The following is a 13300-nucleotide window of genomic DNA, read 5'->3' as shown; positions in this document are numbered from 1 at the left end:
GCAAGAATCCCCCGCAAAGTCCCTCTGTTAAATAAAAGACGTGCAGAAGAGGTTACAATTTGCCAAAGAACACATCAACTGGCCTAAAGAGAAATGGAGGAATATTTTGTGGACTGATGAGAGTAACATTGTTCTTTTTGGGTCCAAGGGCCGCAGACAGTTTGTGAGACGAACCCCAAACTCTAAATTCAAGCCCCAGTTCACAGTGAAGACAGTGAAGCATGGTGGTGCAAGCGTCATGATATGGGCATGTTTCTCCTACTATGGTGTTGGGCCTGTATATCGCATACCAGGTATCATGGATCAGTTTGGATATGTCAAAATACTTGAAGAGGTCATGTTGCCTTATGCTGAAAAGGACATGCCCTTGAAATGGGTGTTTCAACAAGACAATGACCCCAAGCACACTAGTAAACAAGCAAAATCTTGGTTCCAAACCAACAAAATTAATGCCTCGCAGATGTGAAGAAATCATGAAAAACTGTTGGTTATACAACTAAATACAAGCTTAGTGATTCACAGGATTGCTAAAAAAGCAGTTTGAACATATTAGTTTTGAGTTTGTAGTTTCAACAGCAGATGCTACTATTATTGTGAACACCCCCTTTTCTACTTTTTTTACTAATAGCCCAAATTCATAGCCTTAAGAGTGTGCATATCATGAATGCTTGGTCTTGTTGGATTTGTGAGAATCTACTGAATCTACTGGTACCTTGTTTCCCATAAGAAATATACTCAAAACCTGGATTAAGCATAGCACTACTATTATTCTGAACACTACTGTACATAAAAAAATGTTGTTTGAAAGTTAGGGTGTTACTGAGATAACATACAACTTACCTGCAAAGCTGACCCTGATATGAGAAGGAGACTCGATCACGGGTGGCATCGGCTGACTATGTTCACATGAGCACCTGGAAAAAATTAAAACAGAACATTGACATTTTTGTGTTTTCCATATATACATATGCATGTAAACTGAACAGCCTGTTTTTGTTCAGACCTATGCTCATTCAAAGTAGATTAGATGTGATACAATTTATGACTACAGGTGTACCGTATGTGTATTTTAGACAGGAAAGTCTCCATTTAGCATAAACATTTTTGTACAATATTATGCCTGATAAAATTTGACAACAGATATAGTAAGAAGTAAGTATAGAAGAAGTATAAGAAGTACTGTAAGTAAGTAAGAATAAGAAGTATAGTAAGAAGTAAAATTTTCTTTTATTTAGAAATCTTTTTTCCCCCATCCCATTTGGGTCTACAGCTTTTCAAATAAAGATTTGCAATCATTTGCTTTGAATAAAATGTGAAACTGACATAAATGATTAAATATATACAGAATGTACAGAAACTTTACTTTCAGTGATTTTAGAACAAACTCCTGAATTTAAGCACGCTGTGCAGCTGAAATAATTTTTTCATTCACAAACACACCATGCCAGGAATAAATGATCATTTATAAGAAAAGGTGGTGAGTGAACAAACCATTCTGTGTTTTGTAAGCAGCTTATATCCTCCTCGACAGCGTTGTTGTTGTTGTCGTCATCCCCTGACAGCTGCGCTTCATCCTCGTCTTCTGTCACGTACGGCTGGAACATACGAGGTCTGTTAGAAAAGTATCGTACCTTTTTATTTTTTTCAAAAACTATATGGATTTGATTCATATGTTTTTATGTCAGCCAAGCTTGAACCTTCGTGCGCATGCGTGAGTTTTTCCACGCTTGTCCGTTGCGTCATTCGCCTGTGGGCACGCTTTGAGTGAGCACTGCTCCACCCTCCTCATCTTTGTTTCATTGCGAGGAAATGGCGGAATGATTTGAGCTTTTTTTCCATCAGAATTTTTTCAGAAACTGTTAGAGACAGGCAGCTGGAAACCATTCGAAAAATTTATCTGGCTTTCGGTGAAAATTTTACGGGCTTCACAGAGAATAAGGAGTGTTTCTACAGCTTTAAGGACAGGCCACAATGGCGCACGGCGCCTCGCTCCGAGCCGCCATTGAGAGGCAGAAACCACCTCATCATTTCTAAACGGATGGCTGTGTGGAGCCGGGACCGCCGTGTGCAATTTCTCTGGTTATCACAAGAGCTGGACATCAGCCATTTTCCTGCAGATTTCACTTTTAACAAGAGATTTTGTCATGGAAAGCCGCGCGGAGGCTTCACGCGTCACAACCAATTCGCTGATGAAGCGAGACAAAGGAACACCTCCGTTTCGGAGTGCCAGAGGACAAGCCACAATTTCTCTTATACTCACTCGACTGGTAAGCACTGAAAGCCGAGATAGACATGTACCAACTTGTCCTCTGGCACTCCGAAAAAGTGAGGTTTTGGCTTTCGTAGGAGATTATCTGTGTATGCACAATTATTGGACAGCTATTAGTTTGCAGAATTATTATGCAACTAAATGAAAAACAAAAATGTTCCCATCTTACTTGTTTATTATCATCTGTTAAAGTGAGAATAATTAACAAACAACTCAAAATTTACAAATAAACATTTCTGACATTTTAAAAAACTAAAATAAAAATCAGTGAGCAGTATAGCCACTCTTCAATAAGTCATAAGCCTTGCATTCATACAGTCTGTCAGTTTCTCGATCTGTTGACGATCAGCAGCCTCCCAGACACTGTTCACAGAGGTGTACTGTTTAAATCTTCTGGTTAAGAAGGACCCACAAGTTCTCAATAGGGTTAGGTGAGGAAGGGGTCCATGCCTTTATTCTTTCATCTTTAAGGCCTTTACTGGCTCGCCACACAGTGGAGTACTTCGATGCATGTGATGGAGCATTGTCCTGCATAAAAATCATGATTTTTTCCTGTAGCATTGCTTGAAGAAAGTGTATTCTAAAAACTGGCAGTAGGTTCAGGAGCTGATTTTGAATTCAACCCAAAAAGGTCCAACTACCTCATCTACCTCATCAAGCCTGGGGACCCAGAAACATGAATGTCATTGCTGAGATATGTGAATATCTCTCCAAATTCAACACTTTCCGACTGTGGGTGTTTGCTCCAATGGTAGCATTCCCACTACTCCAAATAGGGCTTCCCTTAATTAATAAACCCACTTGTAGTACTCATAATTTGCTCATATCCATTTGAGAAAACTTCAAGTATAATTTTATAGTGAGCTGTACTGCTGTCATAATGATCAAAGTGAGGAAAGGGAAGGTTTGGTGGAGGATAAAACTCTAGACAAAAAATAGAAGAAGAAAGTGAATATTTAAACTTTTACGCTGTATAAAAGAGTTAAGCACCACTTCAAAAAGATAATTTTTTTGTTCTTGTTTTGTTTTCCCTCTTGTCTTTCCATCTCTTTCTTTCTTTCTTCTCTTCCACAGGCCTTGGAGGTTGCATCAGGAGTGTTACCATTCAAAGTGATGAAACAGATCCTCCTGTCCGTCAGAGTGTTAATCTCTACATTGTCTCTCGCCGTTCTGTTAGAGTGTACTTAGACGGCTGTCCGACCATTGAAAGCCACTACAGCTGCAGAGGAAATGACTCTGTGTTGGTCTACAGTGGGAGAGAGACACAAGCCAGAGATGACAGTCTGCAGCCTTTCACTGGTAGCACTTTACATTGTACATGCACATTAGTTAATTATTCATTTTGTTTTATAGACAGATGGACAGTTATACGCAACATTTTCTAGCAGTTTTTAACTCATGAATCAAATTGCATTTTGTTATTTGCATAAATTCATATCAGTGAGTGTAATAAAAATCAGTGCAAGTACACATAAAGAAACTGGAACATGACATTAAAAATTTGGGTGCATACCTATTTAGCATCCAATGCAGCAACTATGACATCTATTCTAGCATTTATTGCATCAGTGGGTGGCACAGTGACTTAGTGGTTAGCACTATTGCCTCAAAGCAAGAAGGTCCAGGGTTCAAATCTACTCTTGCCTTTCTGTGTGGAGTTTGCATGTTCTACCATGTTTGCATAGGTTTTCTCCAGGTGCTCTGGGTTCCTCCCACTACTGAAGACATGCAGGTGAATTGGAAACACAAGAGTAGATTGACTGTAGGTGTGAAGGAGAGTGTAAATGAGTTTGTCTGTCTATATGTGTGTCTGCCCTGCATTAAAGTCGTGATTGGGTGTACTCGGCCTTTCACCCAGTGGCTGCTAGGTTAGGCTTCAGCCCCCTTGTAACCATTAATTGAAATAATTTCCAAAATAAATGAGTGAATCAGTGTTGCAACAGTCAGTTCTAAACCTAAACCCAGTCAAGGCCATGCCCCAGTCAGCTGAACAAAAAGAAAATATGCTGGCAAACAAAAATTCAAAAAGCTATGAGTTTGATTTGTCTTTTGTATCCATCTCTAATGAAACTAACTCAATCATCCAGTAAATCATTTTATATTACTAGCTTTATAGGAGTGATATTATGCATCTTTTCAACAAGCTGAAATAAGACAACAGCTGTATTAAAAACAGCTGTTTAAGTATGGTATGTAGTCAAAAACAGAGACCAGTTGGGCAGTTGGATGATACCATTGTGCATCACCAATGGCTGAGCGGCATCACAATGTAGAACCACTATCGTGATGCCACAGGTGGAAAGGGCAGGGGGCTCAAAACACATGCATGCCACATGTGTGTGAGGGGAGGACACATGCGTGATACACATGCATGGCACGTGTTGCTTTGCAACGCCACACTCGTGGGGGCACTTAGACAGATTTCACATCCATCTCAAAAGTGGTCATCTGATCACTATTTTCATGCTAACAGTGCGAATGGCCACATATTTCCTAAGTGCTCTGAGAGCAGTGTTGGATGTTTGTGTGTGTCACTTGGAATTTGGCCGACACCTGCCACGAGAGGGATCAAATGAGCTCTCACAGGGCATACTCTGTCGTTCGGCCGCTGGTGTGCATAAATACGTACTTGTAGTGACAGGTGTACAAGGCGTTGGAGGCAGCTTCGATTTTTCACGATTCCTTCGTGTGCTAGTCGGCTTCAATCACATTATGTGTGAAGGGGCTCTAACATAATTTATCTTTATAATTGTCCAGGTCTCCCTTACAAAAGAGGTCTCGATCTCAATGGGAACCAGGATTGGCCTGGTTAAATAAAGGTTAAATTAAAAAAATAAATTTAACATTTTGTTAATATATGTGTTTCTAAAAAAAAACAGCTGATGCTTTAAAAGGAGAGGAGCTGCTGCTTCGTCTCTCCACAGAGAGGTAGTGAATCTTGTTTTTTTGTCAGTTGATCATGCGGTTGTGTTGTGCAGAAGCCATGCTGTCTCAGTGTGTGTGTGTGTGTGTGTGTGTGTGTGTGTGTGTGTGTGTGTGTAGCACAGAGAAAGCATAAACCCTACACATAGACATAGACTTCTGAGGCATTTTTCACACAAATCTAAAATAAAAATTACAGTTACAGTGAGGAATTACAGCCATTTTTACCTGAGTCCAAAATATGGTCATTGGGTATTGCAGTGACTTTGCGTCTATCCATCCGTCCATCTGTGCTCAGCATAAGTCCATTCCTATTACTGCCAGGGGCTTCAAATTCACAGGGAACATTTGAGGGACACAGACCTTGGACTAGTTCAATGATGGCTAACCTTGACATATATTAAGAGGTCAAAAGGTCACACTCTGTTTCCCATTTTTATGTTCATACTGCCAAGGGCATTTTAGCATAACGTTATTTTAATATGCAGTCCCTCAGGTTTTGGAAGCCTTAAGTATTTGGACAAACTAAATACAAGCATTGTTGTTAATACGAGCGAAGCTCGCTCTGTGGTAGATGAAGGTACAAATCGGAAATGGCACAAAAAATCTGCCGTGGGGAAACGCCACAAACCGAACAACATTGTCGTAAAAAGCCACAAACTGATGGTAGATGGAGCCGCAAATCGGAAATGACATGGTGAGATGCTGAAGAGCTTTGCTCGTTCATGTCTACAACATATACATATTACACATAATCACTTTTATAGTCAATTTTCTTCACAGAAGCCACAGGATGGATATGTGAACATTACCAAGTCACTGAATATGTCTTTTTGTTTCATTGACAATCATTAAGAAATACAAACAGTATAGTACTGTGTGGTAAATCTGCCTGCAGCAAGTAGTCCTCAAAAACTAAGTGATTATGCAAGGAGGAAACTAATGGGGGAAGCCACCAAGACACACATGACAATTCTAAAGTCAAGGATAGATTTCTGTGGCTGTGATTGCATCACCACAGCTTCTTGGTGGAGCCGAACAGAGAAGGATTTTAAAACAACAAAACAGATCAAATCTTTTAAAAGCGACATCAGAGCATGAACCATGACAGATCAAATCTGTCATGGTTCATGTTCAGATCATATGTGAATTATCTTAGATGCTGTTCTTCTCGTTATTGTCTCTCCTACTGAATTCTATTCCTTGTGCTGTGTTTTATGGTAGTTTTACTTCCTGTTCATTGCCGCTCAAGCTTCTGATTCACATGATCACTCATTTCCCGGTTTATTGAGTCACTCACAAGATAACCGTTCACCGTCCCTCTCCAGTGACAGAACACCTAGCTCCTATGTTCATCATCTTGCATTATTCTTCTGTTTGACCTCCTGCTGCCACCCATTATCATTTGTTTTGTGTGTTTAGCCTGCCATCTGTGGGCACTGTTGCTTGGTGCGTTTGTTTACTGTGTTTTGACACTCTGCCTGGTTTACTGGATCGTCTCTTTACTCATTCCCAAATGAATATTTTTGTCATGTGGATTGTCTTCTGTGTATTACAGACCTCCTGACTGTTTCACAGGATAACTCATATGCCTACTCCCCAAGTGTCCTCTACTATATCAGAGTGCTCTGTTACTGCTGTGTTTAGTGCAGCGGATAACTGAAAAAAATGCTTCAAATGGTGATGCAAGCACCAAATTTGGCACACATACTCCTTAGACATTACTCTTTTAAAAATGCCAGGTACCCACGTGAACTTTCAATAGGCGGCCAAGAAGGGGTCAATTGAAGTATTACACGGGGTCAAATTTAAAAATGATCCAATCATATTGAAAGGTATTCCATATTATTTGCCTGATCATAAAGATTCCAAAAAGGTATAGTTTGGACTATCTGTGAATGAATGGTCTGGAGTTATGGGGTAAAAACAGCAAGAACACTGAGAAAGGTCAATTTCAGTTTGTACAGGGGTCAAAAGTTAAAGTTGCTCCAATTTTGGTAAAAAGTGGTGCAAATTACTGGTTGAGCTAATAGGATTAATAAATGGAATAGTTCTGACTGTGTTGCGTGCTTGGTTTGCAAAGTAAAGGTTTAACAATATCAGCATCCATTGGATTCTATGACATGTGACATATGCTACCCTGTAACATGATAACTAAGCATGATACATGATGCTATTCCTTTTTAAAACCATATTCACCCAACTAATAATTTGCATCACTTTTTACAAAAATTGGAGCAACTTTAACTTTTGACCCCTGTACAAATTGAAATTGACCTTTGTCACTGTTCTTGCTGTTTTTACCCCATAACTCCGGAACATTCATTCACAGATAGTCCAAACTATACCTTTTTGGAATCTTTATGATCAGACAAATAATATGGAATACCTTTCAATATGATTGGAGCATTTTTAAATTTTGACCCCTGTGTAATACTTCAATTGACCCCTTCTTGGCCACCTATTGAAAGTTCACGTGGGTACTCGGCATTTTTAAAAGAGTAATGTCTAAGGAGTATGTGTGCCAAATTTGGTGCTTGCATCACCATTTGAAGGATCCCTCAGTAAATATTCACTTATCTGCTGCACTAGTTTTCATATTCACCTACAAAGCAGCTGTAAATAAAGACCTACTGGTGTCTATCTCTGCTTTGGGCCACCAGTTTCACTGAATCCATGATCTAATCAAGGCTCAAGACTCCCATGTGGCTTCTGAAATTCCACATCTTTTAAAGACAGTCGTTCTCTGTGAAACTCTACTATGAAGCTGTGTAAACAAATGAGAGGTTGTAGTTCACAAATATGTTCTATTCTATTTCAATATGGGATTTTTTTAATAAACCAGAATTTAATCTATCATTGAAATGCAACATCTCAGCACACAATGTTTCTTTTAAATGTACATTTTTAAAATATATTTTTAACCTGATTCATTGTTTGCCTCTCCTGCCCTTTTTGTGTTTCATTCCCCCACACCTCTCATGTGAACAACCCCCCCCCCCCCCAAAAAAAAAAAACTGTCAAGAATACTTGTACAGGTTTGTGGCTCTGACTGCAGGTGGATGGGCAGCAGGACCTTGGCTGAGAGGACGCAGCAGAGGCAAAGGTAGATCATTCTGTACATTCTGTTCTGTAAATGACATTTATAAGCCTTGGAAATACCATGCTGGCCTGAATGTGAGGCATCCCTGATTATAACAGGACCCCATGTTTTTCATGTCTTTCCAAAAAAAAAAAAAAACCTCTCCATCTTATGTTCAGTTGAATACAGTATATGTTGTGTTTCCAGTTTGTATTGTGAGGTTTCTTGAAATTCTTTTTTCATCTGCACTTTCACAAAACAATTATACTCAACAAAAATATAAATACAACACCGATCACAATAAAAGACAACTCTAAAATGGGCACTTTTATCACAAAACACAATGCTACAGATGTCACAAGTGTTGAGGGGAGGTGAGGCTCTTGTGGTTGAGAGTAGAGGATTCTTGGTTCACACCCTAGCCTAATTGGAAAATCACTAGGGATCATTGGCCAAGCTCCTTCATCCCCAGGTTGCTCCCGGTATGTAGTGGGTTCTTTGTATGGCAGCACCCTGACATCGGTGCGCGAGTGTGTCTGCGTGAATACGAGGCATCATTGTAATGTGCTTTGAACTTCTGATTCAGATGGAAAAGTGCTGTATAAATGCAGTGCATTTTGAGGGAGCACAAAATTGGCTTGTTGACTACAGGAACGTCCACCAGAGCTTTTACCCATGAACTCAATGTTAATTTCACAACCATAAGGCACCTCCACCATTAGGGCCCCTTCACACATAACACGCTTGAAGTGACTAGTGCACAAAGGAAGAATTGCATGCCATTTGTGAAAAATTGGAACTGCCTCTAACACCTCGTACACCTGTCGCTACAACTATTCGTGCACACCAGCGGCTGAAATACAAAATGTGACCTGTGAGAGCCTATTTGATCCCTCTTGGGGCAGGTGTTGGCCAAATTCCAGGTGACACACACAAACACCCAACACCGCTTGCTGGACACTTAGAAAATATGTGGCCATTCGCGCTGTTGGCATGAAAATAGTGAGCAGATGACCACTTTTGAGATGGATGTGAAATTTGTCTAAGTGCCCCCACGAGTGTGGCATTGCAAAGCAACACGTGGCGTGCCAGTGTGTCAGCTCCCCCCAACACATGTGCCATACGTGCGTATCACGTGTGTGTCCTCCCCCCACACACATGTGGCATGCGTGTGTTTTGAGCCCCCTGCCCCCTCCGCAACACATGTGGTGTGCGGGGGTTGGGGGGGGCACATTTACATGACATGCTGATATGTATGTACAGATGGGGACTGGCCAGCCACGTCTGAGTGCACACAACACGGCCAGCACCTCCCAGCTGATCACCAGCCAGAGAGTCACTGACAGCTGCAAATGACGGCTCAGTGCACACGAGGTGTCACATTAAAAACACTTACACCACAGCCAGGACAAGTATATTAATAAGTACTACAATGACTACATACACAATTACATAATAAATAACAAAAAAATTATTACATAACACAGAAACAGAGTGACACGTTAGTCTGTGCACTGAACGGACAGGGTGTTGCCGCCGACAGGAGCAGCTGTTGAGATCTCTGGTTCTGGACGCCACAGCTGGGGAACACGTACCGTGTTTAGAAGGGCATGACCTTACAACTGTTTCCTGTGGCGCGCGTGTCTGCTTACTGTCCTCACGTGAAAATACATAAAACGTATATCGCTTTTGCGACTGGCTGCAGTGAGCAAGCGCACAGCACACACATTGACAGGCTGTCCCAGGTGAAATGGACCATCAGATCATAACACGCAGCAGGTGATCAAAATGTCACGTCACCCACATGAGCTCTGTTCCACATGACGTGGTGTCTGTCCTGCAGCGTGCCGCCCACAGGACACACATCGGCCGGACATGCGCAGGGCTGACTGGACACGCCGGACCAGCAGAAGTGACATGATAAGAGCGCACTGCTTCATTCATGTCATGTCATGACTGCACGTCTATGACCATGGGTCATCTACAGAGGATCAGACAGTTCATACTTGTATTGTCAGCTCAATGAGAGGGATTCAATAAATTACGGTGTTTTTTTTAATGGTGTGTGGTTTTTATTTTGTTTTCTCCACAGCAGAGGCGTGATGTGGTGCAACATGTTCCAGCTGCTCACACTGTTTGTGCACGAGCATGCACAAAACCGTCGCCGCTGTATTGTGCATGCCTGTGCAACCGTGCGTCCCTCATGACAGCAGGTGGAATGTGTCGTGGTTCCCCATTACGTGTTTGGTTCTTAGATTTTCTTCTGGTTTCTGCGTCGTTCATCTTATGTGTGATGGGGCCCTTATTTCCTGCCAGTGTCAGAACTGCAGAGGATGTGCCAGTGAGCCAGCTTTAAATTGTAACACAGATTTGTGTTGTGAAAGTGTAGGAACACGGACCCACAACAGGGGGGCGCAAATGAACGGACAATGGAGAAAGTCAAATAACAAAGCTTTACTGTTGTGAATACGCACAACAGATTACAATTGTGGTTATAACCAATTCCAATGGTGTCGTGTGGGCAGGCTCGACGATAGGAGACGTCTGTCCGAGTCGAACCGGAACCACCCGATTTCCTCCGCCACCGAACCCCGGGAATACTGGAGCCGCCAAGTCCCGAACTCCCAGGTGGCCACTGCCTCCGCTCGTCGGATCCGGTACTGCTGGCGAGGAACAGAAACAGTCAGATGTGGGTGCGGCTGCACCCAGCAACACGTAGGGTGGAAACACCACCTCCACCTCTAATCAACAACAACACTGTAGTGCAGGAATGCGAGTACTTATCCCAAAATACAGTCTCCTGCTGTTCTTCTCTCTTTCTGTGCAAAGGCAAAAGTATTCAATAGTCAGAAGACAATTCGTTGGGCTGGATACGTTACCTCCTTGGTAGAGCGATATCTCGGCAATGAGGTGGAGATGCCGTCCAGCTGATATACCCCTCTGCTGATGGATGTCAGCTGTCTCGGTTGATAGGTGACAGCTGTCACCTTGGCTGCTCCTGTGAGGCGGCAGCGCCCTCTGGTGCCTGGAGGTGGTGGGCCAGCAGTACCTCCTCTTCAGCGGCCCACACAACAATTTGAACAAATTTGTGGACACAATTTGAGAGAAATAAGCCATTTTGTGCATAGAAGAACCATTTTTACTTAAATCCATTAAAAATTGGAGCGTAAATGAAATTGTTTCATTTTTTTGAGTGCAGTTCTTGTACTGCTAAACTAAAATCATCAGTGATTAAACACATGCCCATGTCGTGTTTTTCCTTTCTCCTTAAGAGGTTTTGGATGTAAAACCTCTAATTTATTGTACAGTATTTAAGATGTAGCCATTGCCAGTGATCATACACATGCCTGATGCAATGAGAGATTGATAAAGCCTCTATAAAGGGCATCCCAGTAAAAGGCTGTTAACCCAGAATGGCCTGCACGGTCTCTTGTGTAATATAAAGCCACTCATTAGTAGTGAACGATGCACTGGTAGATCTCAGTACGCTTTCCTCTGCCCAAAGAGAGAGTGAGGGAGGAATGAAGAGGTAAGGACAGGAAATACAGGGGACAGTGCAAATAGTCAAGATGTGTGAAAGAAGGAAGGATGGGCTGCAAGGAGGGCAGACGGGAGGAGAGAAGGACAGATGAAAGGTGACTCCATAAGAGCAATATGGCAGAAAGAGCCAAAGTGGGCAGAAAACATATATATATATATATATATATATATGTATATATATATATGTATATATATATATGTATATGTATATATATATATATATATATATATATATATATATATATATGTATATATATATATATATGTATGTATGTACGTGCGTGTGTGTATACATGCAGAATGCATACAGCATGAAAAGAGCTCCATGATACAGACTTTTTGGTTTACCAAAACTATAAGAAAAGAGAGTTGCTTGAGTGAGATTGGAGAGATGATATGTAGGTGGCCATAACAAGAAACCTGTATTTGTGTTGATTGTTATTGTTTATTGTGTGTATGCTTTGTACTGTTTGCTGCACCAACACTGTGCAGTCCTCTTCCAACAAATTTGAGACTTCTTCCTCAGTCTTGGACAAAGTCCAGCACATGGGAACAAGAAGATACAGCAAAGAAAGAGGATGGATGGATGAATGTATGGATTCAGAAAGTGCAGGCAGTCATGTGGTGGAAAGACGAGGTGGGGGAGATCAGGCTGAACTACTGAAGGTGTCGGGGTGAGAAAGAGTTACAGTACAGCGAAGGAGGGAGGCTTATTGCTGTGAAATATAGCCCAAAATGAATGGCTGGCTGTATTAAATCAGTGCTGAAAAAGTTACAACTCTCATAAATACTATTTATGCTAATGTGAGCTATGATTTACTGGGCCTATTAAAACACAGAGAGATGGAGGATGCTTTTTCTTAAACCTCATGTGCTCCGGACCTGTTGTTTTTAGTTTCCTTCTTTATTTGCTCCCTTTGATTTTTTTTTTCCTTCAGTTTATTTTTATTTGATGTCTTTCTTTTGATATTATTGACCTTTGTGTTTCTTTTTTTGTCTTTTTGTTCCTTTTTCCATCTTTCATTCTGCCAGTTTTTTTCCGTAACTTGTTAGTTTATTTATTTACATTTTGTGTTTATTGATATATATACACTAGCTGGGGGATCCGGCGCTGCCCGGGTAAACCTGTTTTAGACATAAGCCAAATGCCAATCATTTTAATCAAAACAATTGCCCAACATTTGTTTTTGTAATGCTGATGTCTTATAAATATAATAGTTAAAGAGCTAAAGTTTGTCCAGCAGAACTATAAGAGGTGGACTCCCCAAACTTAGTGGAAATACTTGGTTAAAAGACAAACACATTTGAAGTCCTTCATGCAGACTTTGTTTTACAATCAAATTTATAACAAAATTACACACAAAAGGTAGGTGACAGTAAATGTAAACATCAATGAATCAAAATTGAGGTAGTGTTGTATTTCACTGTTTTTACATTGCAGTTTTACAAACATAAAATGAATGTATTCAGACAGGAAGGCAAACTGG

The 13300-nt window shown here is 41.1% G+C and overlaps 1 protein-coding gene across 1 annotated transcript in view; it reads left to right on the top strand.

Moving 5' to 3' along the window:
• The window catches only part of ush2a (Usher syndrome 2A (autosomal recessive, mild)), a 1147097-nt gene that overhangs the window by 485817 nt on the left and 647980 nt on the right, over positions 1-13300 (top strand). The window contains 2 exon segments of the mRNA XM_034188044.1: positions 3344-3568; positions 8217-8297. Of these exon segments, the coding sequence (XP_034043935.1) occupies positions 3344-3568; positions 8217-8297 (306 nt within the window).

This window comes from Thalassophryne amazonica, chromosome 2 (genome assembly GCF_902500255.1).
Source record: "Thalassophryne amazonica chromosome 2, fThaAma1.1, whole genome shotgun sequence".
NCBI lineage: Eukaryota > Metazoa > Chordata > Actinopteri > Batrachoidiformes > Batrachoididae > Thalassophryne > Thalassophryne amazonica.
This window is presented reverse-complemented; position numbering and strand designations above follow the sequence as displayed.